We start from the raw sequence: 26380 nt of genomic DNA, 5'->3' as shown, positions 1-26380 counted from the left end.
TATATTAAAGTAGCTTAACAGTATTTTTTAATATTGATATATTTGTTAAGATATTTTATTAAACTTTATACTAAAATAAAAGAAGGAATTGTACTTCCAAAAACTTTGTTTTGGTGCATTGCACCTTTACTTGTAAAATTTCACCGATTGTTGTGCTACGCTTTGAAACTAAACCAAGAAATTCTAATAAAATGCCAAAGTTAGTAAAAACATCTCAAATAAAAACTCTTAGATGAGTAATAGTTTTTATTATCAGTGCTCTCATGTTAACAGATTAATTAAAGTCCTAGTTTGATTTATGCGACTGTAACCTTAATGTATTTCCTAAACACGACTTCTAGTTGTCATTGAAGAAATAAACAAAAACTTTTCATTACCGACAACATAAATTCTTCTGAAAAGTTTTTAATTATAAACTGTTTTTCATTTTAAGTAATAAATTTTGCTACTTTTTGACTTGCCTTAACCTTTTTCTGATCATTCTGTAGTTACTGAAGATAATCATGTGCTTTGTTGGAGAACTGACTTTGGTGATCTGTTTTTTTATCGTTTCTCGCAATAACTCCTAACTAACGTTTTTTATTCTTTAAGCTCGTCTTATATTTTACAATTACTATTTTTAAATGCAATATTCTTAATTCAGATAAAGAATTGCTAAAATGCCTAATAAAAAATAAGTTTTTCTACTTCGCTAATGACTCAATAGAATTTTATACTAATTTTGTTCAAAAATCTTAATTGTCCATTCCAAATGATATATACTTTTTGAAATGTAATTTATATACTGTTAATAACCTTCGTTATTTCTTTATGATGTGAACTTTATTTTAACTGGGTTGCTACACAAACAGGCTATTTTAAAAGCTTAAACAGTCAGGTGAAGTGTGAAATTTTTATTTCAAACACTTTAAAGAAATCTTTTAATTCTCAGAATAGTTTATATGACTGTAGTGATTAATAATTGTAATTTTTTCTAGTTTTCTTACTTTTGTGTACTTTTTGATAATGATGATATTTGAACTAGGTACTTAAACTTGATTAACAACTATTTATTAGCTTTTTCAACTTATAATAAACTTAGGCTAGTTTGATATAACTCAGACATTTTTGCTTTTTAATTGGCAACCATGTAAAATACTAGTTACTAATAAGATATTTTATTAAAATTTTCGAGAATAAATTATGTTAAATAATTTGTTTTAGCTTTCTGGAATACAAACAGGTACTAATTTTATTAAGTTAACTAATTAATAAATTTTCTAATGAGTGTAAAAACAAAAAAAAACTTTTTTTGGAGTAAATATACTTAGAAGTATGAAAAAAGGGTTGATAATATGACAAATGTATAAAAGTAACCCATAAATTGTCTTTCAAGATAGGTTTTTATAGATAGTTAGGTTGTGAGTAAAATTACAAAAGTATTAAGTTTAACTTATTAAGTGCTTATGAAAGTACATAATTTATTAACACTTAAGTATATTAGTCCATTTAAATTCTATTCTAATAAATATTAATTTAAATAGGCATTCTTTGTATAGCTAAAGTCATTAAAATAATAAGGTGAATAAAAGTAAAACCTTTCTTTAGTGTGACTAAAACTAAAACCAAAATATTATTCAAATGTCACTAAAACTGCGGCCCGCGAAGACTTTGGAAACTTGAAATTTGGCCCGCGACTACCAACTGCCTGCCGACCCCTGGTCTAACCTTTATACAACAACCAAAAAAAAAATATTTTAGAATTAAAAAATTTTATTTTTTTTGATTTTAAAGACTTTTTTTTATTTTCGTGATAAATTTTTATTGTTTTAATTTATTAAAATTCACAAGTATAACTTTTTTCTTATAATATAAGAAACATCTTCTGACAACTTGAAGAACCTTGCTTTGAAAAAGAAAGAGGAGATAGATTTTTAGTGATTTTTTAATTTTCCGAGAAAATTGATCCAAAAATTTGCGGTCAATACCTTTGTATGGCAAACTTTTTACAAAATTTAAAATATCTCAAAAGTTAATTGATATTTTAAATTCTAAAAAGACTGGTTTTTAGTTTTTACTTATAGCTTTCAAATAAAAGCTAAATTTTTTTTTCAAACTGTAATAACCCACCCCTTATGGCCTTAGTAAATGAAAACTTAAACACAAAGCTTTGTTAATTTACTAATTTAAAATGTCAATAATTTGAAGCTTAATTTTTACTGCAGTTCAAATGTGATTGGTCTAATTCAGACGACATTTTTACTAACTGATAAGTTTAAGTTTTCAAGACACGAGGATTTAGGAAAATTTATTTAAAAAGTCGTTCGCTGTTTATAAGTTCATGTAACCAGCGGTTTTTCTAAAAATATGGTGCATTTCAGCTAAAACTTCTTGACTTTGATAAAACCAAATCTAAATAACCTACTGTAATAAATTCTTGATTTTTAATGGTGAAATAATACCTTGCATTATGCAGTTATATTTTGCTTTTAAATAGTCTATACATTTTTTTAGTTACTTATGTTGAAGTTTGTAAGTAGTAGGGCGAGGTAAACTAAAATTACTGAGTTTGATAAACTTATAAATAAAGCCTTAAGGTGCATTCATTTAAAAGGTTAATATGAAAGTTTTAACAGTATTAAAAAAAAAGGAAAATGTTATATGTTGAAAATATGTTTACGTGTGAGTTAGGTGTTTTTATGCACAAGTTTAAAAGAGATACTTTGCCAGTTAATTTTAAGCTTTGCTTTACAAGAGTAAATAAAACTCACAATCATTAAGCAAGATTTTCAGAGACAAATTATTATATCCCTAGAGTAAATAGTCTTTATGGTTCTTAAACCATATCCTATTTTTTATGTAAAGTATGGGAGAAACTTCCAAGAAATCTAAAAGATCAGAGCTACCTTGGAGCTTTTCAATGTGGACTAAAAGTTGTTTTACTTAAAAATTAATCCGATAGAAGTCAATTGGTATTTTACTTTTGGATTGATTGATGGTGGTTTGACTGAGTGTTGACAGAGATGGCTTGGTTTTGGTTTTTTAAAATCAGGGTTTAGTGTTATTGTTTTGTCTCCATTGACAATGTGGCTTAAGATAGGTTGTTTAGTGTTTATTTTACTTAAATTAATTCTTATATCAAATCGTGAGTGAGATAAATAGAGTTTTCAATTTTTTCATACAATTTTATATTTAACTAATTTATTTACTTATTAAATAATAAATGTTGTTATTAAAAAAAACAGCTGATAAGGTCACTAAACAAGTAATAAAAGTTTTAAGTATGTACAGTATTATTTGATAGCAATTCTATCTATTTATATTTAATTTTTTATTGTGATTTTTTTTAATAATATAATTTTTTATTCTTAGTCCGTTATCGAGTCTACTTTATTAGTTAAGTTTTATTTTTTACTTAAAGTTTTTACTTAAAGTTTATTAGATATTTTCTAAAGTTTCTTAAAAATATATTTGTAAATTAAACAGACGTTTCTATAATTAGCTGAATATTTGCAACCTTACATCCTTATATTTTTATCCTGTTACACCAAACCTTTAGTTAACGTTGTATAGTTTCAATAATTTGTATATGTATTGCTATAAGTTGTCTACACATAAGATTAAAGTGAATAAAAAAATTGACGTTATAATCGACACCTGAGGACGAAAAACCCTTATAAATTGTCTAGTTACGTATATCCTTGTATATAATCTTTGTTTAGAAGACTTATAAGAATACATATACAAAATATTCAATCTATAAAACGTTATCTAAAGGTTTGGTGCACCAGAATAAAAATATTAATTACAAGAATGTAAGGTTGCAAATATTCAGATAACTATAGAAACGTATAAAAAAGCATGATTTCTTTTTACGTAGATGTTTACATTGCCTTAAATTTTTGCTACATAATTTTTATGAGAATTAGCAATATTAATTAAACTATAACATAGATTAGAAGCACTATTTTATTTTTTTACTCAAAAATTTAAGCAAATTCAAAGAATATTTACAGTTTTATTTTAATATAGTAATATTTAGAGTTTTTGTTTTATACTCATATTTATTCTTAATTAAATATTTAAAGATGAGATATATGTTTTTTCTTTTTCACAAAATTTTTACCACTTCTCCCTTTTTATATTATTATAAAGCTTTATATTGCATTTTTCGTGGTTGTTCTTATAAAAAGAGCAACAAGAAAAATGTGAACGTATATGTTCTTACAAATTAAAACCTAAGGGGGAGGGGAGAGACAGTGTTGTACCCATGTTAAACTATGATTTTCATAGTCATATTGGCAGAAATGGGTATAAAAAAGAGTGCACACCAACTTTTCTTCTGTTTATTATTTCGTTTTAAGTTAATTTAAACAATAATACTTTAAAAAATATTTAAACAGTAGAAAACATATTAAAACAAATAAACAATTATTAAGCATTATATTGATTTTTCATTAATCTTAATTTTTTTTTATTGTTTTAAACAAAATTATATAAAATTTATAGTGTGAAGCTTGATGACCGAAAGGTCTTTCTCCACACTTGTCAATTGACCATAATTAAGATTTTAAATATTCTCACTCATGTGTTATAAACAATTATGCCCCACCACTCAGAGAGCACCCAATTTTATCAGTTATTATAAGTAGCAGTTTGAATGTTGTTTACTGTTTTGTTGATTGTAAAGTCAGAAATTCACTTAAAATACAAATTAAACCTAGTATGATTTTATTATTATTAGTTTACTGAACGACAAAAAATACGCTCAAATGATTTGATCCTAGACCAGGTGAACGAAAAACATTTTGGTATATCAACTTCTATCAAAATCCAACCGTTTATTTTTTCTTTATTTATTATTATATTTTAATTTTTTTCATTTTTTTAAATTTTTATTTAATTTTCACTATCATTGTTACCCTAACACTTACCCTCGATCGGTAAGCGCCTAAGCGGTTCTCGAATTTGACTGGATGGATTTTGAACACGGGTGGATTTTGAACATGTCCCCAAGTCGCACACCACGGATACCATTTAACGTCTAGTCAACTTAATTTACTCACTTACGTTTGACTTCTTTTTTTTCTAAAAAAATAACATTTAAAAATTGTCTTTAAATTTTTCTTTATACTTGACTTGAATGTTACATGAGAAGTTACAAAAAAAGTTAGCATAAATACAGTGTTGCCACACTTGGGTTAGTTTCAACTCTATTTTTTTAAATATTCTGGCTGACTTAACTTAGTATGCAGTTTTTTTGCTAGAAAGGTATTTCAGACTAGTTTGTTTTGACTGCAAAACATTTTTAATTCTAAACAAATATTTTTTTCACTAAATAATTGTTTATTTTGCCTTCACAGTGATATTTATAGTTTTGAGTAACTTGTTTAACTATAGATTTTTTAGTTTTTAGCTTCTAAGTATAAAATATACAATTTCATTATGACTAGGACTCTGAGGAAAAACTTTTGGCTTTACAGTGTCTTAGTCTTAATATAGTTGTTAATTATAAAAGACTGTTTTAGATTACTTGTAAACTTTTTTATTTCATTAGTAAATGTATATGTTTTTTAATTGGAAGATAAAAAATTGTCACTTCAATAAGTTTTCTTTTACATTTACCTTATAGTTGCATACTATTTGTTAATTACAATTAAAGAATTCTAAAGAGGCTTTTTTGATGTTTCTAGTTCGTTTTAAGATGTACTCTGTTTTTTACTGAAAGACTATGAAATAAATAAAGTTGTAAAACATTTTAAGTTGTTTAATCAGGTTTAAAGTAGGCAAAAACATATAGTTTATTAGCGAACAGATTTGCCACACACTTTATAACTATAATATGTTAAAATATTTTTTTTAATTAAGCTTGACATGGGCTTGTTTGATATTTGTTGTAAAACAAAAGTTAGTTTTGATGTATTTCCTTAAATATTTTAAACATTTTTGTTGAATAATTTTCAATTTTGAATGTAATAAGTCCTGTTATATTGTACAAGGTTGCCATTTTACCTGGAAACCTAGAAAAATCTAGAATTTGACAGTTTAGGCAAAAAATCCCGGAGTTTGAGAAATTTTGAATAAAACTAGAAAAACCTGGAATTTTAAACAAAAATCACTTAAAAACCTAGAAATACCAGGAATTTTAAACAATTTTTACACGTTCAGTAGAAAAATTTGTGTAAAGTCCTATTGTATTGTACAGGGTTTTCAATTTACCTAGAAACCTGGAAAAAACTGGAGTTTGACAATTGAGGCAAAAAAAAAACCTAGAAAAACTTGGAATTTGAGAGGTTTTGAAAAAAAACAAGAATTTTGAACAAAAATTACTTGAAAACCTAGAAAAACCTGTAATTTTAAACTAATTTTACATGTTAAGTAGAAAAGTTTTTATTTGATAAAAAAAATCTACCATATAGACAAAAAGATTTGTCATCATCAGCATTTTTTTTTTAACTTAAAACCACATTTGAAGTAGCTCCACAGTATATTTTCAATGTATTTTTACTATTTAACACATTTTTTTAATTTTAAACTAAAGTTTAAACTAAAAATAGACCCAAAAGCAAAGACTTTAAAAACCTGAAAAAAAAATTTCAAAACCTGGAGAAAATTTTTCAAAATTCAGTTGCAACCCTTTTTTGTATTAAAAAGTAATATGCATAAAAATTCAAGTTTTCCTATTTTTTCAAGTACCAATAAAATAAAACCTTCAATTTTATAGACTCATTGATTTTTACAAGTACATAAACTCACAAGTACTAAAGTTGTAAAACTAACATTATTATTAAAATTAAATATTGATTAGTTTAATAACTGTTATTCTATAAAATGGAATAACCATAACGTCTAACATTTAAGATATGGAGTGATAAGTGTCATATCAGCATAGCATCACAGTAAAAATAACTTGGCACAAGTTTAGCAAAAAAAGATGAGCAGAAAATACACCTTACAATGGACTCAAATTTTTAAGTCCTTTTGTATGTATTTTTTCGCTTTTTTGTTTAAATTGAATAAAAATCAACAATAAAAAAAAGTTATAAATTAATTGCGTAGTAGTTACTTAACTATGTATATTAAATGGATGTATTTATTTATGAGTAAATCATTAATTCAACTAATATGTTGAATTGTTTAATATTTTTCGCTAAAACATTATTTGAGATAAAGGGGGTGCAACGTTTTAAGTAGGCAAGCCGATTTGGAAAAATTTAATTGTTAGCTGTCAAGAATATTTAAGTTTTATTCATTTTACAATAATTATTCTATTTTTTGAAAAAACTCTAATTTTATAGAACCTTTCTAATATGTTTTTTTTTTCCCGTAAGTTAAATTTAAGATTTTTTGTTGTAAACTTTGATTAGTAGAATATCTAGTATAAGTTTTAAAAATCGTTCAGATAGAAAAAATCACATGCTTCATAATTTTACTTTAACGGGCCGGATTGCACTTAAATTCTTTAGCTATTTTAAGAATAGTATTTTTCTCTCAACGGGCCCTATATAAAGAATTGAGCAATACAAATAAAATATTGTAATGAGAATAACAATGATTACAATAAAACTTTCATATTAAAAAAAAAAATATTCATTTAGCGCAATTTTGTAGAAACTTTGCATGCATAAGCTAAGTTCAAAGTGCAGAAGTTGTTGCAGTCTCAATTGAAGAAAATTAAAGTTAATCACGTGTTGTTACCAGTAGAGGCGCAGATTTGGGGAGGACAAAAATTATTACTTGTATTTAAGTGTGCACAGATTTTTATCAGCTTGACTGAATTTTATGTTACGTGAAGGTCATTTAATGCACGCAACTTTTGAAGTGCATTAAAAGTTTTTATAAATTTTAAACTTTTGTCATAAAGCTAACTGTTAAGTTTTCACTTAAAATTTTTAATGAATAGCACACTATGAAATGCAGAGATTTGCCATTTTGAAGAACTTGATAACCACTGATCTAAAGCATAATATTTTTCTCTGTTTGTAAAATCATGTAACTAGGGAGTTTTTTCAAACCATGTTGCAACTCAATTCAGCTAAAATTTCTTGACTTTGATAAAATCAGAACTAAATAATAGACTGTAATAAATTCATTTTTTTATGATGAAATTATATTCTGCATAATGCAGTTATATTTGCAATTAAATGATATACATAATTTTCAGTTATTTATGGTTAAGTTTATAAGAAGTTGATTAGATTAATGTATGATGTGAGGCTATAACCAAAAGGTCTTTTTCTAATCCATTGACCATAATTGTTATGATTTTGCTAATCCATTTAGATAACATTTTTTCTTTGTTATGTAATTTAAACAATGATACCCCACTACTCAGAGAACATTCCCCATCTATTATTACAGTTATTAGCAGCAGTTTTTGTGATTGTAAAGTCAGAATTTGAATGGGATGTGAGCTTCAGCTGTGTCCTAAGCTTTGTGGCTTTTATAGAAATTATTTTATATAAATTATTGACTGTTTGAGGCTGGCTTCTAAATCTGTAATGTATAAAGTTTTGAAAAAAGAACTTGAAAAACCTAGAATTTCAAATAAAATCACTTAAAAACTTGGAATTATAGAAAACTTTTACATGTTAAGGGTAAAGGGGGGTTCAACATTTTTGTTATGGTTAACTTTAGGTGAGCACCAATATCAAGCTGAAATTATTATACATTTGATGTGTTTTTAATCATAATTTTAGGCTAAAAATTTATCTTTTATAAATACATGAATAAAATTAAACTTATATATCATAACTAATAAACTTATATACTTAATTGCTTTTAATTTACAATATAAAAGTGATTATATCAATACAATAACTTATATTGATTAAGATATTATTATAAAATAAAATTGATTAAATGTTTTAGTTTATAATATATTAATTTAGTTCTTTCTATGAATTTATATAGCTTGTTTAAAACAAAGTATAGTTTTTTTTAGTCTAAAATTATGGTTAAGTAAGACATTGAATGTATTATATTTTCAGTTTGATATTGGTGCTCATCTAAAGTTAACCATAACCTAAATAATCTTATTTAACTTTTAAGATATTGAAAATTTTATAGAAAGTTGCTGATACAAACAGATGGACCCCAAAATTTTCAAGGTCAGTTTTCTTAGAAATTTCAAATCATTAAAAACTTGTCTTATCCTTCATTTTTGAGCTAGAGACCTCAAACTTTCAGGAAACGTTCTTTTTATAATTTAAAAAACTTTGATTGTTGAGATTTAGAAATATTAAAAATTAAAATTTAAGATAAAAAAACAGGTTCTTTTTGATAAAAAATTGCTTTTTAAAATTTAAAAAGTTCCTGCATTCAGTCTTTTTCAAATTTAATAACAGACTTCCTGTGAATATTTAAAAAATATTGTTTAAAAAATGAAGGAGGAGATAGATTTTCAGTAAAGTGGATTTTTTTTTGCATTTTCATTTTGTGCCTTTTATTAGGAACCTATTGAGGTCACCAACTTTGATCGCTCATATCAAGACAATTTCTTTGACTTTTTTCAACCAGTAAAAATGTCTGAAAGCTCAGATAAAACTCTATAATATAGATCAACTTTAAATCAAGGTGGACCCCCCTATGCCTTTAAGTAGTAAAATTTTGGTTTAACACAAAAATTCTATTATAAAGATAAAAATTTGTTAGCATTACCAAAAAAAATGTTATTATTAAACATATTAAAAGTAGCTTAACATTAACTTTTGTTAAATTACATGTACATTAAATGTTGTTAAACTAATCAACATATTTTTAATCTTAAACTTAGCTTAAAACTAAAAACAGACTCAAAAGTGTGTACTTCAAAAGCCTGACAGAAATTTCTCAAAAGCAAGTGGCTTCCCTGTGTTTGTTAATTGAAATTTCACCAAGGTTTACTAGCTAGTTTTGATAGCCTAATGGAGTATAGGTCTTAAAGAGGGCTTTAAAAATTCTTTGTGTTTAACATTACATAATCAAAATCCAAGTGTTTACCAAAACACTAAATAATGGTGTATAATGTTTTTAGCAAAAAACATCAGTCTTCTCTAATTAGGAAGTTTGTTAATTTTTTGGTATCCTTTAAAAAAGTTCCAAGTTGTGTTTAAAGCTCACAAAATAATTTTTGTTCGATTAGCTTACCTCCAAACATTACAGTCCGACCCTTTAAAAAAAAAAAAAAACTTATAAACTGACAACCTTTCAAATTTTAGCTTAAAATTCATTTACATTCAACCATTTAAAAACAAACACCTTGTGTGAAGTTTAAGCATGTTTAAAAAAAATTTCCTTTTTTACTGTTTAATTTGTAAAAAACAGTGTTTTTTCAAAAATTCAAGATGTGTGTCTGTAAAACTCTCTTCATTAAATTTTATACAGGGTGTCTTTTAAGGTTACAGCCACGTTAAAAAAGCAAAAAACTTATAAGTAACATTGTTTAGCTCCAATGCTTTAGAAATTTTACCAAGCAAATCGTTTTACTTTTGTGACTTTTGAACATAACTTTGAGCCTTTTTATAGGGTACTACAAATGTAATTGAAAAGTTCCAAAATAACATAATCCTTCTTCAATGATAAACATTGTAAAAAATTGAAAAAAAGTAAATTTAGTGATATGTAATTTCACATTCAGCTTTTAAAATTTAATTATACAAAAAAAAAAGGAAAATGATAAATTTAAAAAAATAATAATACTTTGGTCACTCTCTTAGGAATAAACTCACAATGTTAGAATCTCAACATTTAAAACTACAAAGTTTAGGAAAGTCATGAAGCTCGAATCTCTAATATTCACTAATGCTGCAACTAAAAAAGCACACCAACATTTCAGTTGCGCAATTACTACCACCAAACATGAATCCACCAGCTAGTTTGTTGTTATTGTGTCAAATATCAAAGGTTCACGTAAGTCTACATTTTGTGTAATATTTTTTATTTTAAATAGTTAACATAAAGGTAGAAGAATAAAGAAGGTCAATTTTTTTATTTGTAAAATTACATATATAAAATAATTACAATTCTACCAACTGTTGCTAATGGATTGTTGAAAAACCTTTTGGTCATCAAGCTATACACCATTTGCTTTGTAAAATATATTTTAAGCTGTTCAAGTTTTTTAAAAATAAAAATATAACTTTAACATTAATTAACTATTTATTTTAAAATAAATAAAGGTAAGCACTTTTAACCTAGTACTGCCAAATTTGACCATGTAAACCATGGGTTATCCACTATTGACACCACTATGATTGATTCCTAGTATTTTGTTTTTTCAGAAAAAGTTATTGCGAAATATACTCTTTTGATATCACAAATAACATAGTGTAGTGACCAAAACACTGAGATATAAAGTAGATTTAAACTAACAAATGATGCATATTTTTATTTTCAAAGCCTGTGCAGTGCTTTTTTTTACAGCTTTGTTTTGTCTTTTTTTTATACAACCAGGGTTGCCAAAAAACCTGGACTCCTGGAAAAACTTGGAACTTGACAACTTAAGCTAAAAAACCTGGAATTTGAGAAATTGTGAAAAAAAACCTGGAATTTTGAAAAAAATTCAATAAAAAACCTGGAATTGTAAATGAAAGTAACTAAAAAACCTGGAATTTTAAGCAACTGTTCACGTTAAGTAATAAACTTTCGATTTGACAAAAAATCTATTTGATAGATAATTTTTTTTGTCAACATCAAAAATTCTTTTTATTAAAAAACACATTTAAAGAAACTGCAAGATATGTTTTTAATGTTGCTATACCATGTAACACAGTTTTGAACTTTTAATTTAGTTTTTAACTACAAATAGACCCTAAAGTGTCTATTTTTAAAAACCTGGATGAAATTTTGACAACCTGGAGAAAATTTTCAAGAACATTTGGTAACCCTGTACAACTTGATAGTATATTTTTTATTTAATTTTTTTGTATAGCAAATGTAATTACTAACAAATGCTTTTCAAAAAATTACTGTTTTTTGTCAAATTAGTTGACCAAATCTTGTAAAAAATATTTTATTTTAAGAACTTTTTTTTTATTAATATTCTTTTATAAATTCAAAACTAGTAACTTATACTTTAGATTAAACTTTTTAGCCCAAGCTGTATAACTTTTAAAAGATAATTTTATTTTTAATACTTTGTAGATGTTAATGTAAAAGTAATTTTTAAGAATTTTTTTTGAATTTTTGTAAAAAAACATCAGACTTATTCTTTCCTCTACAGCGATAAACATTTTTTGAAGATCAAGCAAGTAATTTGTCATCACCTGTAGTTCTACCTCTTGTTTTAAACTAAATTAACAAAAAAGTAAAAAGATAAAATCTATCTACTTAACTGAAAAAAACCCTTTGGTGACGTGTCATTACATTACATAAATAACATTTAAGTTTTTGTTCAAAAATAAAACTGTTGGTAATACATTCTTGACTTTGAAAAAATGTGCTGTAAAGTAATCTTTATCTGAACTTTTTAAATATTTTCATTTTTACCTCAGATTCAGAAGCATGACAAGCATTTACAAAAGTAAGTTAAATAGATAACTGAGTTAATATGTAAACTAGTTATAAGTACATAATTTCACTTTCATATATTTTAGTCTATATGCTTATAAGCTGTTGAATTTATAATTTAGTTTTTATCTTAATATATATCTATCATTTCTGTGTACATAAACATGGTTTGTAACAACCAATTTGTTATTGATATTTTGTTACGTGATTGAAATTGTTGAATATGCTTTACTCTGAGTATTTGAATCAGATGAAGTAAATTGATTTTACAATTATAAACAACAATATTGTTTTGAAAAATATAAAATTTTGTTATTGTATAAAAACCTTTTAATCTTTAGTTTTGGTTGCAAAAAAAAATTAGTAGAGTATTCGAAATATCTGTTAGTTTTTATACTAAAAATATATTTAATAAAAATTTTAAACTTGTTTTAAACAAATCAAGCATTTAATATTTTGTTTAACAAATATTGATTTATTTTTTTAATGATATACTTTTGATTCTTAAATTGACTTAAACTGTTTTTCACAGAAATATGTAAAGTAATATAGTCAGACCACTGGTATCAAGACTTCCACAAAGAAAATCTGTAATTACAGAAGTTTCAAAGTGGAAAAACCTCTAGTATAATACAATCACTCAGCAATCCAAAGCATTCCACAATGGTTCTCTCACACAAAACTTCAGCTTTCAAAGCAAATCTTATGGCTATTTTAGGTAAAGCTAGTTTAAAAGTACATAGAATAGTTATGTCCTTCGCTAAAATACTATTTTATTTGTAAGGTGTAAAATTTGAAAGTTAAAATTTTAGGTTTGTTATAATATGAAAGCTTAAACATGTAAATAACTAAAATTACAATGGGTAAAATTTACTATAATAGTGTTTTTCTTTAAACATTACATTTTTTCTTAACTTTCATATTCTATTCAATTAAAGATTATCTTCATTATATCTTACTTTTTGCATGGCAAACAAGTTATTAGTTCAAGTTTTCTAAATGCTTCAAAAATTATTAAAGTTTTTTTAAACAGGTTGTATAAATTTTACAACATCAAAACAATATTTCACAGTGTAAATGTAGTATTTGCTGGAAGAAATAAGATATTTTATATAAGGTTTTAAAATTTTTACAAATATATGTTTTATTCACAGTGTGAAAGCAGTCTTAGCTGGAAGTTTGTTCCTGTACGCAGTCAAAAGCCAACTGAATTAAGCAGAATGCCAGACGTTTGTTGTGGATGTTGATGAGGAAAAGGTGAAAGAAAAACTGAAGGACCTCAAGTTGAAGTTGTATCAGTACCAAACTTGTCCCTTCTGTAGTAAAGTGAGATCTTGTTTTTTTTCATTTATAATTGAATGTATCATATTTGCTATTTCGTAAGGTGAAATTGTTTAAGTTATTTTTCTAATATGTGTATATATATGTAATAAAAGTTTAGAATTTAATTATTTTATTTTATGTATTTAATTAAAACTGTAACTGTATCCGACTTACCCCTTGTGTAGCAATGTGAGTTAATTAAATAACTTTAATTTTAAGTTTTCTTGATTATTAAAAATTAGCTGATTAGTATTAAGCTGTTCATTTTGTAGCAAGATGTGATTTTATATTTGTTTTCCTTTGTTTGCTGCCCATTGTTTTCTTTTATGTTTAATTAAAATTTTATTTTTTTATACTTGAGGTTCTAAATTGAACAAAAATAGTTCTCAAATTATTTGAAAATAAGGAGACAAATATACAACATTAAATTAATCAAAATTTTATCAAATTTGTCATTTTTGTACCAAAATCAGATTTTTATATAGTAAAAAGTTTATAGTATGAGTTGCTTCCTACAAGTTCCTTTTTGAAATACATAGGCTTGAGTAATTTTTTGAATTTAAAAAACTATTATTATCTTTTAATTTAACCCTAATTTTTCAAAACCTTTCCCAATAATTTTCATCAAAAAGTTCCAGACTTTGTTAAGCATATCATCAGTATAGTTTTTTTTGTTTAAATAAGTTTTTCTTAAAAATCTTTAGCTTTCAATTTTTGATATGACTTACTTACAACAGTTTTACTTATTTTCAAAATAATAAAATTTTAAATGATTTTATATGCACTGTACTTAAAACATTTAAATTTTGAAGTAAATTTATGCAAGTTAATATGTTATGGTGATAAAATTCATGACATTAAAGTATTTTTATTAGACAACTGTTAATTTTGAAATATGCCTAATGGGTTTTTGAAATGTCAAGAGCTTTTATAGTTAAAAGAATTTATAGTTTATGCTTTAATGAATTTGAAAGAATAATAATATTTTAATTTTTATCAATATTTAAATTACTTAGAGTTTTAATTAAGCTTTAACTCTTTTGTTCTTTACTTTAAAACACCTACTATTAATCTTAATAAATAATAATAGTATTTTAGTAAAAATAAATTTATTTTTTATGAATTTAATTGATTTATGCACTATTTTTTAATCTCTCAATCAGTTTATTTTGTATTTATTACTATTTATAAGTATATTTTTATTTGCATATTTGTTTTATATTAATATAAAAATTATAGTTAATTTAAAATGCAAATTATTATTTTGGTTAATGAAGCTATTATATTTATAAACAAAATAAAATTATAATTTGTTACGCTTGAATAGCTGATTTTAGTTAAAAATATGAAATTTTTTCAATCTATTTAGTTGTCATGACATTTTAAGGTGCATTCGTTTTTCAAGCCAACAAAATTCTCTTATAAATAATCAAAATAAGGGCTAGAAAATAAGTATAAAACTTAACAATATTGCAATTTATTTTTATATTGATATGTTATTTTAAATTGGCAAATCTTACTTAAACACCAAACTTGTTAAATAATTATTTTTAATTTCTTTTACAGGCCAACAAAAATCCCTTCAAAACTAAATAAAATAAGAACTTTATAATTTTGCTCTTTTGCTAAATATAAAATCTAAATGATATGAACTTTATTTTGAATATCAGCGTTCTTCAATCTAATTTTTACTTTTTAATTTAAAGGTGCTTTCATTTTTAAAGGCCAACAAAACTCCCTTCGAAACTAAATAAAATAAGAACTTTATAATTTTGCTTTTTTGCTAAGTATATGCTCTAAATCAGTGCTTCTGAACCTTTTTCTAGTGGCGGAACCCTTTACCAAAGTTCAACTTTTCCGCGGAACCCCTAATTTTAATTTTACATAAAACGTTTAATTAAATAAGTGTTATTTTTAAATTTCAAGAAGCTTCGCGAAATCCCTGAGAGGCGTTGCGGAACCCCATTTTAGAAGCACTGCTCTAAATGATATGAACTTGATTTTTCAATATCAGCGTTCTTCGATTCAAAATATTTTTTTTGCTTTTTTTATTCATTTATGCAGGGCAACAAAATATCCTTTGAAAATAAATAAAATAAAAAAAACTTGATAAACAATAAGATAGCTATATGCTGTTGTACTAATTATATGCTTCAAATAATGTAGAATTGGTTTTTATGATTTTTCAATTTAATTTTATTTTAAGGTGCGTTCATTCTTGGAGGCCAACAAAATTCCCTTCGAAATAGTTGAGGTTCATCCGATCACAAAGAAGGAAATGAAATTCAGTGAATACAAGAAAGTTCCCGTGGTGATGGCTGAATATGAGGGAAATAATTATGTTAGTTTTTTGTATTTAATTTGTTTATTGAACAAGAAAATTGTAACTACTGAATATGAAGTGATATGGTAATTGTTAAATACTTGTTCGTTTTTTATTATCTAAGTTTTAGTTTTGTTATCAAAAGAAAATTCCTATCGTAGTTTTAGAACATAATGGACACAATTATGTTAGATTGTTTGTTATTGTTTTATTTATTATTACGAGAAAGTTCCTGTTGTAATTGCCGAACACAGTGGAAATAATTATGACCTATACTATTTATTTGAAAATGACAGTTGTAATGACTGAACATAATAAAAATGATTATATTACTCTTTTATTATATATATTGTTAGTGTTTATTTTAACGAGAAAGTTTCTGTTGTAGTTGCAGAATATCAAATTGTAATTATGTTTGTTTATTACACTTTGATAATGTCTGCTGATAAATAGTTCGCCTTTTTAGTTTATTTGTGATAGCTATATAAAATGCAGAGAATTATCTATTGTGTATCTGTTTTTAATATTTACAGCTATTGAACTTAATTAAATCCAATAAGCATTTGTTGTAAATTGTATCTTATGTTTATGACTTTATTAGTTTATATGATTTCTGTTTAATTATTTTTGGTATTAAGTGCATACTTAAAGCTACTAAATGAGTAGGTGTTTATTTTTGATTTATCTTCTATTTTCAACTTTTTTATTATATTTTTAAATTTTTTAGAAATATTGTTTTAATAATAGACTTGTACAAAGTTTTTTGCTTTTTGATTTATGTTACTTTCAATTGAGTCTGTAATATATTAATTTATATGTAAGTGTGTAACAAATATTCTTAATTTTCTCTTGGTTTTATTCTATAATATATGCCTTTGTTTTACTTTCTTTATACTTTATTTTATTGTCTTATTAACAAAACGTTTTTTTGTGTTTGATAATGTCGTAATGTAAGAATAATGTGGTTTTTGAATAAGTTTTTTTTTTGTTAAGTTAATTACATTTTTTAGAACATATAATCCACTTATCAAGAAAAAATTTAAAAGTTGTACAAAACTCTGAAACTATTTTTTTAATTATTTTATAAATAATACTTTTTTTTTCTCATGTTTTAATTTATTTACATACCAGATCAAAATAAATGTGTTTGTTTTTATGACAAGACACTTTTACATGTGGCCTTATTTTGCTTGAAATTCCATATTTCAAAAATTTTTGATTTTAATTTTTACTGTAGCCACAAAATAAAATCTGCATTGTAAAAACAATTTTGTTTTAGTACCCACAGCAACAAGAAAAACAGGGTTGCTAAAAAATCTGAAATTCCGGAAAAACCTTGTACTTGACAGTTTAGGTAAAAATAACTTAAAAAGTTCTGGAAATATCTGGATATTCGAGAAAATTTTAAAGAAAGCCTGGAATTTTAAACAATTTTTTTTGTAAAGTAATGTAATTATTATTTGATACGAATAATCTACCATATATAAAATAATTTTTTTTGGTATCCTTAAAAAATTTGATTATTATGAAACACATTTAAAGTTCTGTCACATTATCTTTTCAGTGTTTTAATACCAGATAAAACTGTTTTTACCTTAAGTTTAGCTTTATATTGAAAATGGAAAAACAAACTTGTACTTTCAAAAACCTGGAATAAAGTTTAAAAACCTGGACATATTTTTAACCTTTGGAAACTTAGTTTATAGTTAAAAAAAAAAAAAGATGTTTCATATCTAGTTAATATTATTTACCCATATAATAAATATAGTATAATTTATAATAAATATTTTTTTAAACTTAATGATTAAATATCAACTGTATTTGAAATTAACACGCTCGTATTGCTAAACTTGATTTTTGAATTCAAATGGTGTAATTGCAATTAAAGTTAATTATTTGTAGTTTTTAACCCAGTACTAATAAAAGAAGTTTGAAAATTTTTAAATAAATTATACATTATAACCTGTGCGATTCAAGTTGAAAAGTCTAAGTTTCACTGAAGCTATTGATTTTTACCCCTTGAGTAAAAGTTGTTGTTCTAAACATTTCACCAGTAAATGTACTTTAAAAACCTGAAAAAGTTGTTTATTTTACTATCTGTTTTTTAATCTTTTCAGCAACTGAACGATTCATCGATGATAATAAGCGCGTTATCAGTGTACTTGCTGGACAACAGTGGTAAAAATTTTAGTGAAATAATAGATGCGTACACTCCCAAGCAAGTAGATGATACCACTGTTGCGTTGAGCAAATACTACCTTGACATTGATAACAATGAGCTTTCTGAAGAAGACAAGGCTAATATTGAGTAAGTATTTATAATTTAAATAATGTTATAAAGAATTTACAAAGGATTGTGTTCTGTGAACACTGTAAACATAATTTCTGAGCAATGGTTTTTTAAATATATCCAAGGCTAAAATTTCTCGGTTTTTTTAATAACTTTAGTAAGGTAATATTAGTTTTTATAATTATTTTAAATTTGGTTAGAGCAATTTAAGGTTCTTAATTTAAATTTTGTGACATTGTGTATTGAGTAAATACTACCTTGATATTAATGATAATAAACTCTCTAAACAGGATAAAGCTAATGTAGAGTAGGTTTTTTGATTAAGTTTATAGTTTATGAAAGTTTTATTTCATATTGACTTCCAATAATTTAAGTATTCCCAAGTTTAGTTATTATCAAAAAAGCTTAAAGTGTTGGTTTTTAGAGGAATGAGCTCTAATTGAGTAAGATGATTGTTTTTAACTTAAGTTTTATGATATTTTGCTGTGTAAAACATTTAATTTGTATTTAAGATATTAAAGTTGTATAACGTTGACCTCATTTTCTTTAGTTTTGTATTTAAAAAGTCTTTTTTAAGAAATGCTGAAAGGAACTACTAGTTAAGTAAAAGGTTTTAAATCAAATAAACTTGTGAAAATTTCCTACCCTCTATAGCAGTGTACCAAACTTATTATATAAACGCACCCAAATTACAAATAATTTAATTAATTATTCAAGTAGTTTGATTTACTTTTTCGCCACTAAATTTCTGATTACGCTCCTTATAATCAAAACTGCCTCTTTAAAATTTATTTATTTAATGTGACTAACTTCTATACAGATTAGAAAGTGAATGGAGAGAATGGGCAGACGCCCACTTGGTCCACATGATATCGCCGAACGTGTACAGAACCATGAAGGAATCGTACTTGTCATTCAAACACCACGCTAAATACGGGAAGTACAATGGAGCGTTTGATAGGATGCTGGCCTTGTATGGTGGTACTGTTTCAATGTATCTAGTTAGCAAGATGTTGAAGAAAAAGTAAGTTGATTTTATATTTGTAGGTAAACAATTTTTCAGTTGTTGTTTAATATAGGTACTGTCAGTATGTAGCCAAAACGCTGAAGAAGAAATTAAATTAATATTTATAAAAACTTTTATTACATTACATATACTCTCATGCCGAAAGATGTACTTAATTTGTGGAGCTTAAATTTAAAGTATAAAAACAACTTATTCGAAAGCTTAATTGATTTATTTGTTTGCACAAATGAAATTTGCCAGTAAAAAACTCAGACTTTTTTTTTTGAATTATTTATTGGTCTAAACAAATTTTAGTTGGTTATTAGTATGTTCCTGGTCTTAAAACACTTGAATATTTTAATTTAATTTTAGCTTAAAGAATGTTGTGTAGATGTTTGTGCGCATGGGTGCTAATTTTTATAGATTTTAAATATAATGTTTGGATATATACTTTAGTATTTATGATGCAAAGACTTATGTCAATGTATGTACATTTTTCCAAGACTAAAATGTTCCTAAGTATCACAAGTGTAAGAGCTTCTTTGCGAGTGTAATAAAATATATTGGTTGATTTATTTGTTTTAGCTGATAATGAAAACAATTGTCATTAAAAAGATACCAGTTAGTATATCACTTTTAATTTTCTAAAACTTAAGTTATATCAAATAAGTTATATAATGTTATAAACTAGTGTTTAGTAGTATATACAGTATATGTTATACAACCAGACTTTTATGCAGTATGAAATGAAAATAAATAAGCATTAACTAAAAAGGATTTTAGTGCAAATTGTTGTTATTATTATGTGTATTAGTTTGACCGATAAAAAAGAGCTAAAAATTAGTATTAAGTTTTATATTTAAAGATAAATTAAAATTAAGTATTAAATAACAATAAAAAAAGCGCTCAATATTAAAAGTATATAGTATAGTAGTTTTGCTTTACTAGTTCATATAAGTAGTTCTATAGTAATTAAAAAATTTGAAAAAGTTTAACCTTAAAATATTTTTAATTCGTTAGAAATTGACATACAGTGATATTATAAATTGATAAATTTAATAATCTAATAAACGATAAATTATTTGAAACTTAAACAAAATCGTGCTATAATAAACAAAATTTAGATTTCAAAATTTATCCATAGTTTATTGGATTGTTAAAAAATATTTTTTATTTGAGAGGTATATTATGATTAACTTTTCACAAAACAAAAAAGTGTAATTTTATTTATAATATTTTGAAATAAATCATGCTTTAGACTTACATACTTATTTGTATTAACAACACAAACTTATGCTTAAGGCGACAATTGATCTTTATAAGTTGTTTATGCATTAAATTAATATTTGTTTTTGAAACTTACGTATAACTTCAATAACTTTCACAAAAAAAAAAGAATTTATTCTTGAAAGAATTTATTTTACAAACTAAGTTTCGGTCAAAGACCTCGTCAGTGCTTAAATAAACCTTATTCAAATAGAATAATATTTATTTAAGCACTGACGAGGTCTTAGACCAAAACTTAGTTTGTAAAATAATTTTTGAAAGAATAAATTCATTATTTCTCTTCCAGTAGTTGAAATCTCTCTATTTGTTTTCTTAAACACCAAAACATATAACAAAAAAAATATTATATTCTAAAAGGCAAACGTTGAACTTTTAATAATCACTTTGTTTGTAGGTATTTTCTACTTATAATTTTTTTTAGTTTTTGTTTTTGCGATTTCAAAAAAAGAAGTTTTAATAATACTGTTAAAATTGCTTATACTTATATATTTGTGTATTTTCTTTACCACTTTTAAAAATTTATGGTTTTTGTACTTAAAGCTATTGCAGCAAAAACAAAATTGCAAAATTTAATTTAACAATAAATGGAAATAAAAGCTTTTACGTTGATACAATATATTTTTACATTTTTTGTTTATTCGAAAAAGTCAGTTTTTGCTTTTGGCAGAATTATAACATCTTTTAAGCATTTTGTTTAATTAAATCTAAAACTGACTAATGATTTTTATTTAAATGCACTATGAATAATCTATATTAATTACTGTGTATACAATATCATAATAATATATTTAATTAAATGAGTTTATTTTTGAACTGCTTAATCAGCCAAGTTGTTCATGTTAATAACAAAACTTATGTAACTACATAATTTATACAGCCTAGTGCATAAGTACAATAAAAGCTGTATCCTAATGTGGATATTACCAGAAGATTATCTATAAATTTTATATTTATCAGATATTGCAAAAATCCTGATGTAAGAGTCGATTTATACGATGCCATTGATGAATGGGTAGCAGCTATTCCTGAGAATAATAAATTTTTGTGTGGTGATAAACCTAACCTGGCAGATGTTGTTAGTTTGTGTCAAATCACAATTAATTTAACATTTTCAGAAAATCTTGATATTTGTATTTTAAGTATATATGTAAATAAAATGATAATAGAAATCGTCTACTTTATGTTTTTTTAAGTTGAAAATTAATATTACTAATGAGCTACAATTTAAACATTAAAGTTTTTTTCTGTTAACTAATGTTAACTCAAAAAAATATCACAGATCAGTTTGTATAGAAAACAAATTTTTATGCATGTTAAAGTTTAGTTAAATTTATCCAAAAGTTCTGTAAGTCTTCAAAATATGTTTAAAATATTTATATTAACAGTTTTATTTAAATTATGCTAACTTTTTATTAAATATTTTATGAAATATTTATTTAACTTTTTAATTTTTTTAACACACTTATCCTTACCTAAACCCTAACAGATTTATCTAAAAACTCTTTCAACTAATTAATTGCTTTTTATTAAAGCAGTTTTCTACAAATCTCAGCCTCCCGTTTTAAGTTTCATTTGTGTATAAATAACATTCAGAGTATAGTGTATGTTTTGAACGTATTCAACAAAAATGTTAGCTTAAAATATGAAATGTGTAAATTTAGTAAACAATGTTAGATATTTTACGTTTTTGTATGGTTTAAAAACGTTTTTTACTGTCATAAAAAAAACTTTTAGTTATTTAATTACAATAATAAAACTTCAAAGGGCTAATTTTAAACTTAAGATATTGAGTTACAACTTGGTTTAATATATAGTTCAAATGTTTTTGTTTTGTACGTTTTAAAATCATGTGATTATACTTTATTTTAAATTTAACTTAAATTAATGGAATTTTAATGAGTTTTTTTTGTTTGCATACATGATAAAATGGGAGTTACATTTCTGTACTCTTGTTTTCTTTTTCAAGAATTATTAGTTGACAAATAATAAAAAAAAAACCTTTACTTACAGTCCATATGCTGAGTTAACCATGTGATTTATATTTAGTAGTTTAGTTTAACATCTACGCAGGTTTGCCAAAAACCTGGAATTATGGAAAATCTGAAGTTTGAGAAAATTAAAAAGACCTAAAGTTTTGAACAAAAAATATTTAAAACCTGGAATTTCAAACAATTTTTAAGTTTTTAATAAGAATAAAAGATTTAGATAAAAAATCTATCATATACAACATTTTTTTTGTAAAAATGATTTAAAATGGCATTAAAGCTTTTTTTTCAATGTTTTTATACTTTCATTACTACTTTTTTCATGAAATTTAAATTTGTACAGAAAATAGACAAAAAGACTTGTACTTTAAACCTGGAAATAATTTTTAAAATGCTTTTGGTAGCCCTATCTATATCTCTAACTTTGTAAGTAGTTAAACTCTTATCAAAGATTAATCATTTGATTTTGTTTTTAAATTGTAAATTGTTTAACACTAATACTGATATAATATTCACAATCATATAAATAATTACTAATTACTTATTATAAAATAAAAATAACCAATAACATTTAATTAATTTGCAAAACACTCATCATTGTACCTAAAAATCTTTGAGTTTCTTAGTACACGTTTAATACTAATATTCACGGTCGGTCTACGAAGTTAAACTTGTGATTGAAAGTATCCACTAAATTTAAATTTAATAGTTTTCTATATTGTTATTTAACGTCAGTAGCTTTAGCATTATGTTTTTTGAAAAATAATTTTTTTCTCTCAGATGTTTTTTTATTTTGAACTAAAAACTTTTTAATAAAACTCACAGTCAGTGTACGGAGTATTGAGCGTGATGGAAGAACTAGAAATTTGGCGGGAAATTAGGGAAAACACCGGAGTTGAAAGCTGGTACAAAAACATGAAGAATGTCGTCGAGCAGGGTCGTGAAAATAAAGCAGCAAATAGCTAAATGTTTTTGTAGGAAATTTGTTCGGTTGTTACATGAAATTGTGGTTATTTGAGTATATTAGGGAATTTGTGATATCGAAAGCTGTTTTATAACTTCTTTTGAAGTAATTTTTACTCACTGGAATTTTTTTAATAATTTTGAACATTTAAAATGAACTTCTCAAAAAAGTGTTTTTTTAATAGTACTTGAATTTTTTACTAGTTTTATACACTTTTAAATTTAAAACTCACTTTTAGAATGAAGGCAAGTCAATAATGAATATTTTTCTTTATGTTTTTAAATCCGGACTTTTATCTGGTGACGAATTTACTTTTACTATTTGAGCCATTTGGTAAATTTTTGTATTTAAAAAGTTTTTTAAGCCATAGTTATTTTTATTTTTAAGTTTTGAAAAGATGAAAAGTTTATGTTTTTTTGTTTTTACAATTTTCTAAACAATATACTAAGTATCACAATTTTAAGTTAAACAATAAAACTAATTGAAAATACATTTATATCATGAATTCTACTTCTTTTACTAAGTATAATTTCAAATCGTTGTAACATAGAACTTTATGTGAGTTAACTTAAATCTAAAGCTTTTATATTTTCTATGATGTTCGGTATAATTTAAATTAAAGTAAGTAGTCAGAACAAAAACCTTTCAATTTATTTTCGTTAAGATAATTTCCAAATTATGAAAAACTATAAACTAAGATTTAAGATAATAAGATTTGGAAAACTGTGTAAGTTAAATATTTGAAAGCTGTTTTTAATTATGTTCAGTTTCAAGTTTTGTACTAAGTTTTGTCTCCATTGTTAATAAACTATTGTAAACAGTGGCGACGCGTGTTTTTTTCTTAAGAAGGAGAGCGGAAAAGTTCATAATTAAAATCCTAAACTTTTGCCATTAGCTGTGAGCGCTTCGTCTTGTTAACTTTTTTGCATTTTTCAGTAAACTGCGCTGGTTGCCTCGCTTGTAGCTTCACCCGCTTGTGTAGCTTGGTTGCTTCTATATGCCCGCCTGCTAGCCATTTCATCTTCTCGCGTGGTCTGCTCGCTTAAACATTTCGGTCATTTAATAGATTTTTTACTTTCAGTACATTTTTTAATTTTAAATACTCAAATTAAATAATTTTTGATTCACATAGTGATGAAGTTCCATTAGTTTTAGGATTAAGCTATTCAAAAAATTTATATGTTCAAAATTTGTGTAAGTTTAAATTGCAAATGACACAGATTAAGCTTACAGCTCCGACCTATCGAATATTTGAATGCCGAATGTTATTATTTGAATTAGAAACAAACTTATATAACAAATTAAATGATTACCATTAAAAGATTGTTCGTATTTTTTTTTTGACCAGGTGGAACAACAGATCCCCTGGAATCCTCTACGCTTCTCCCCTGGAATAGAAATAAAATATTTTATTAGCAGTTTGTATAAATTCAAATAAATATGATAAAGCTTTAAAATGTCGAGAGTTTTTTAGACTAGACTATTTTTTTTAAATCTTTTATTGTGTAAGTAGAAAGAAGTCAAGTTATTCTATCAGAGTTACTTTTATTCTGTCGAGATGGTTTAAAAACTCTGTGAAGATTTCTTTTAAAATCTGAGTTTAAAATCAAAAGGTTAGGTGTTAAACGAAATTTAAAAAAATGGACTTATCATGAAAAATTATTTTTAACACAATTATATGCTATAAAATATTTTGTGACTGCCATAAGTTTTTTTTTTACAAAATATCCAAGTTTAAATTTAGTTTATACCTGAATTGCAACACGTAATTATTTTATTCATTTAAGCTTATACTGTCTACATTCTACACCTTATATAAATTTTTATACCTCTTCGAAGTATGTATCACAAGAAACTATTTACTATACATGGATTTTGGGATATTTTAAGTGTTGAAGTTAGTTTATGCAAAATTAATTATTTAAAATTACTTCTTTAATTTAGATATTTGTGAAAAAGTTTGAAGTAAATCAAAAACAAGCTGCAACAGGGAGTTTATTTACTTAAGGAAAGACGACCGAATATATTAATTATGCTATTTAAATTGTAACTAAACAAATTTTAACACTACAAACCATTTTGTTGCCTTTTCACACATATTTACTTGTAAAATATGAAATTTTATATGTTAAGCTGTGTAATAATATTCATCTAGAAAACTTTGTTTTTGTAAAAAATTACTTAAGTTCTTAAAGAGAAATAACACATTCTCTCACAAATTAATCGAAAAGGGATCATAAATGACTAATGCAGGAAAACAACTTGAATATAATAAAAATATTTTTAATTTTTAGTAAATTTTAAGCCGTTACGTCACTAAGTCGTTCAAATTTTTCTTTGTTTTTGCATGAAATCATAAAATATTTTAGCTGTTTTGTAATCATGCTCTGTAACACGCTACAAAAGCTTCATGGAGTTTTCCTTAAGGAAGAAATATTTTGGTTGTAGTATTCGGTTTCAATTGCATAAAAGTTAAAAAACGACTATACAACAAACATTTAAGTCTGTAAAAATAGTTTGTAAAAATAGCCTAAAGCCTAATCAGTTCAAAGAGTTTTTTGTGAAGTTGTTCGTTAAAAATAAGAAAACTTTTTACTGTAAAAAAACTTTATATTATTTTAATTATTTCTTCTTATAGGTAGATAAATAGCGGAAATTATTAAGTCTAAAACTTTGTATCTTTTAAAAGATGTAAAAGTTATTTATTAGTTTAAAGAAATAACTGCTTCATCGT

The 26380-nt window shown here is 24.6% G+C and overlaps 1 protein-coding gene across 1 annotated transcript; it reads left to right on the top strand.

Annotated features, from left to right (window-relative positions):
• Positions 1–13007: 13007 nt before the first annotated feature.
• LOC145831709 (prostaglandin E synthase 2-like) lies at positions 13008–23661 on the top strand. The gene is made up of 7 exons (XM_082939024.1): positions 13008–13186; positions 13623–13794; positions 15998–16132; positions 18232–18422; positions 19225–19428; positions 21655–21772; positions 23508–23661. The coding sequence occupies exons 3-7, from the start codon at positions 16070–16072 to the stop codon at positions 23646–23648; spliced, it is 717 nt and encodes a 238-aa protein (XP_082795150.1). The 5' UTR covers positions 13008–13186; positions 13623–13794; positions 15998–16069; the 3' UTR covers positions 23649–23661.
• Positions 23662–26380: the final 2719 nt, after the last annotated feature.

Source organism: Thalia democratica, chromosome 3, assembly GCF_965202585.1.
Source record: "Thalia democratica chromosome 3, ktThaDemo2.hap1.1, whole genome shotgun sequence".
NCBI classification, from domain to species: domain Eukaryota; kingdom Metazoa; phylum Chordata; class Thaliacea; order Salpida; family Salpidae; genus Thalia; species Thalia democratica.
This window is presented reverse-complemented; position numbering and strand designations above follow the sequence as displayed.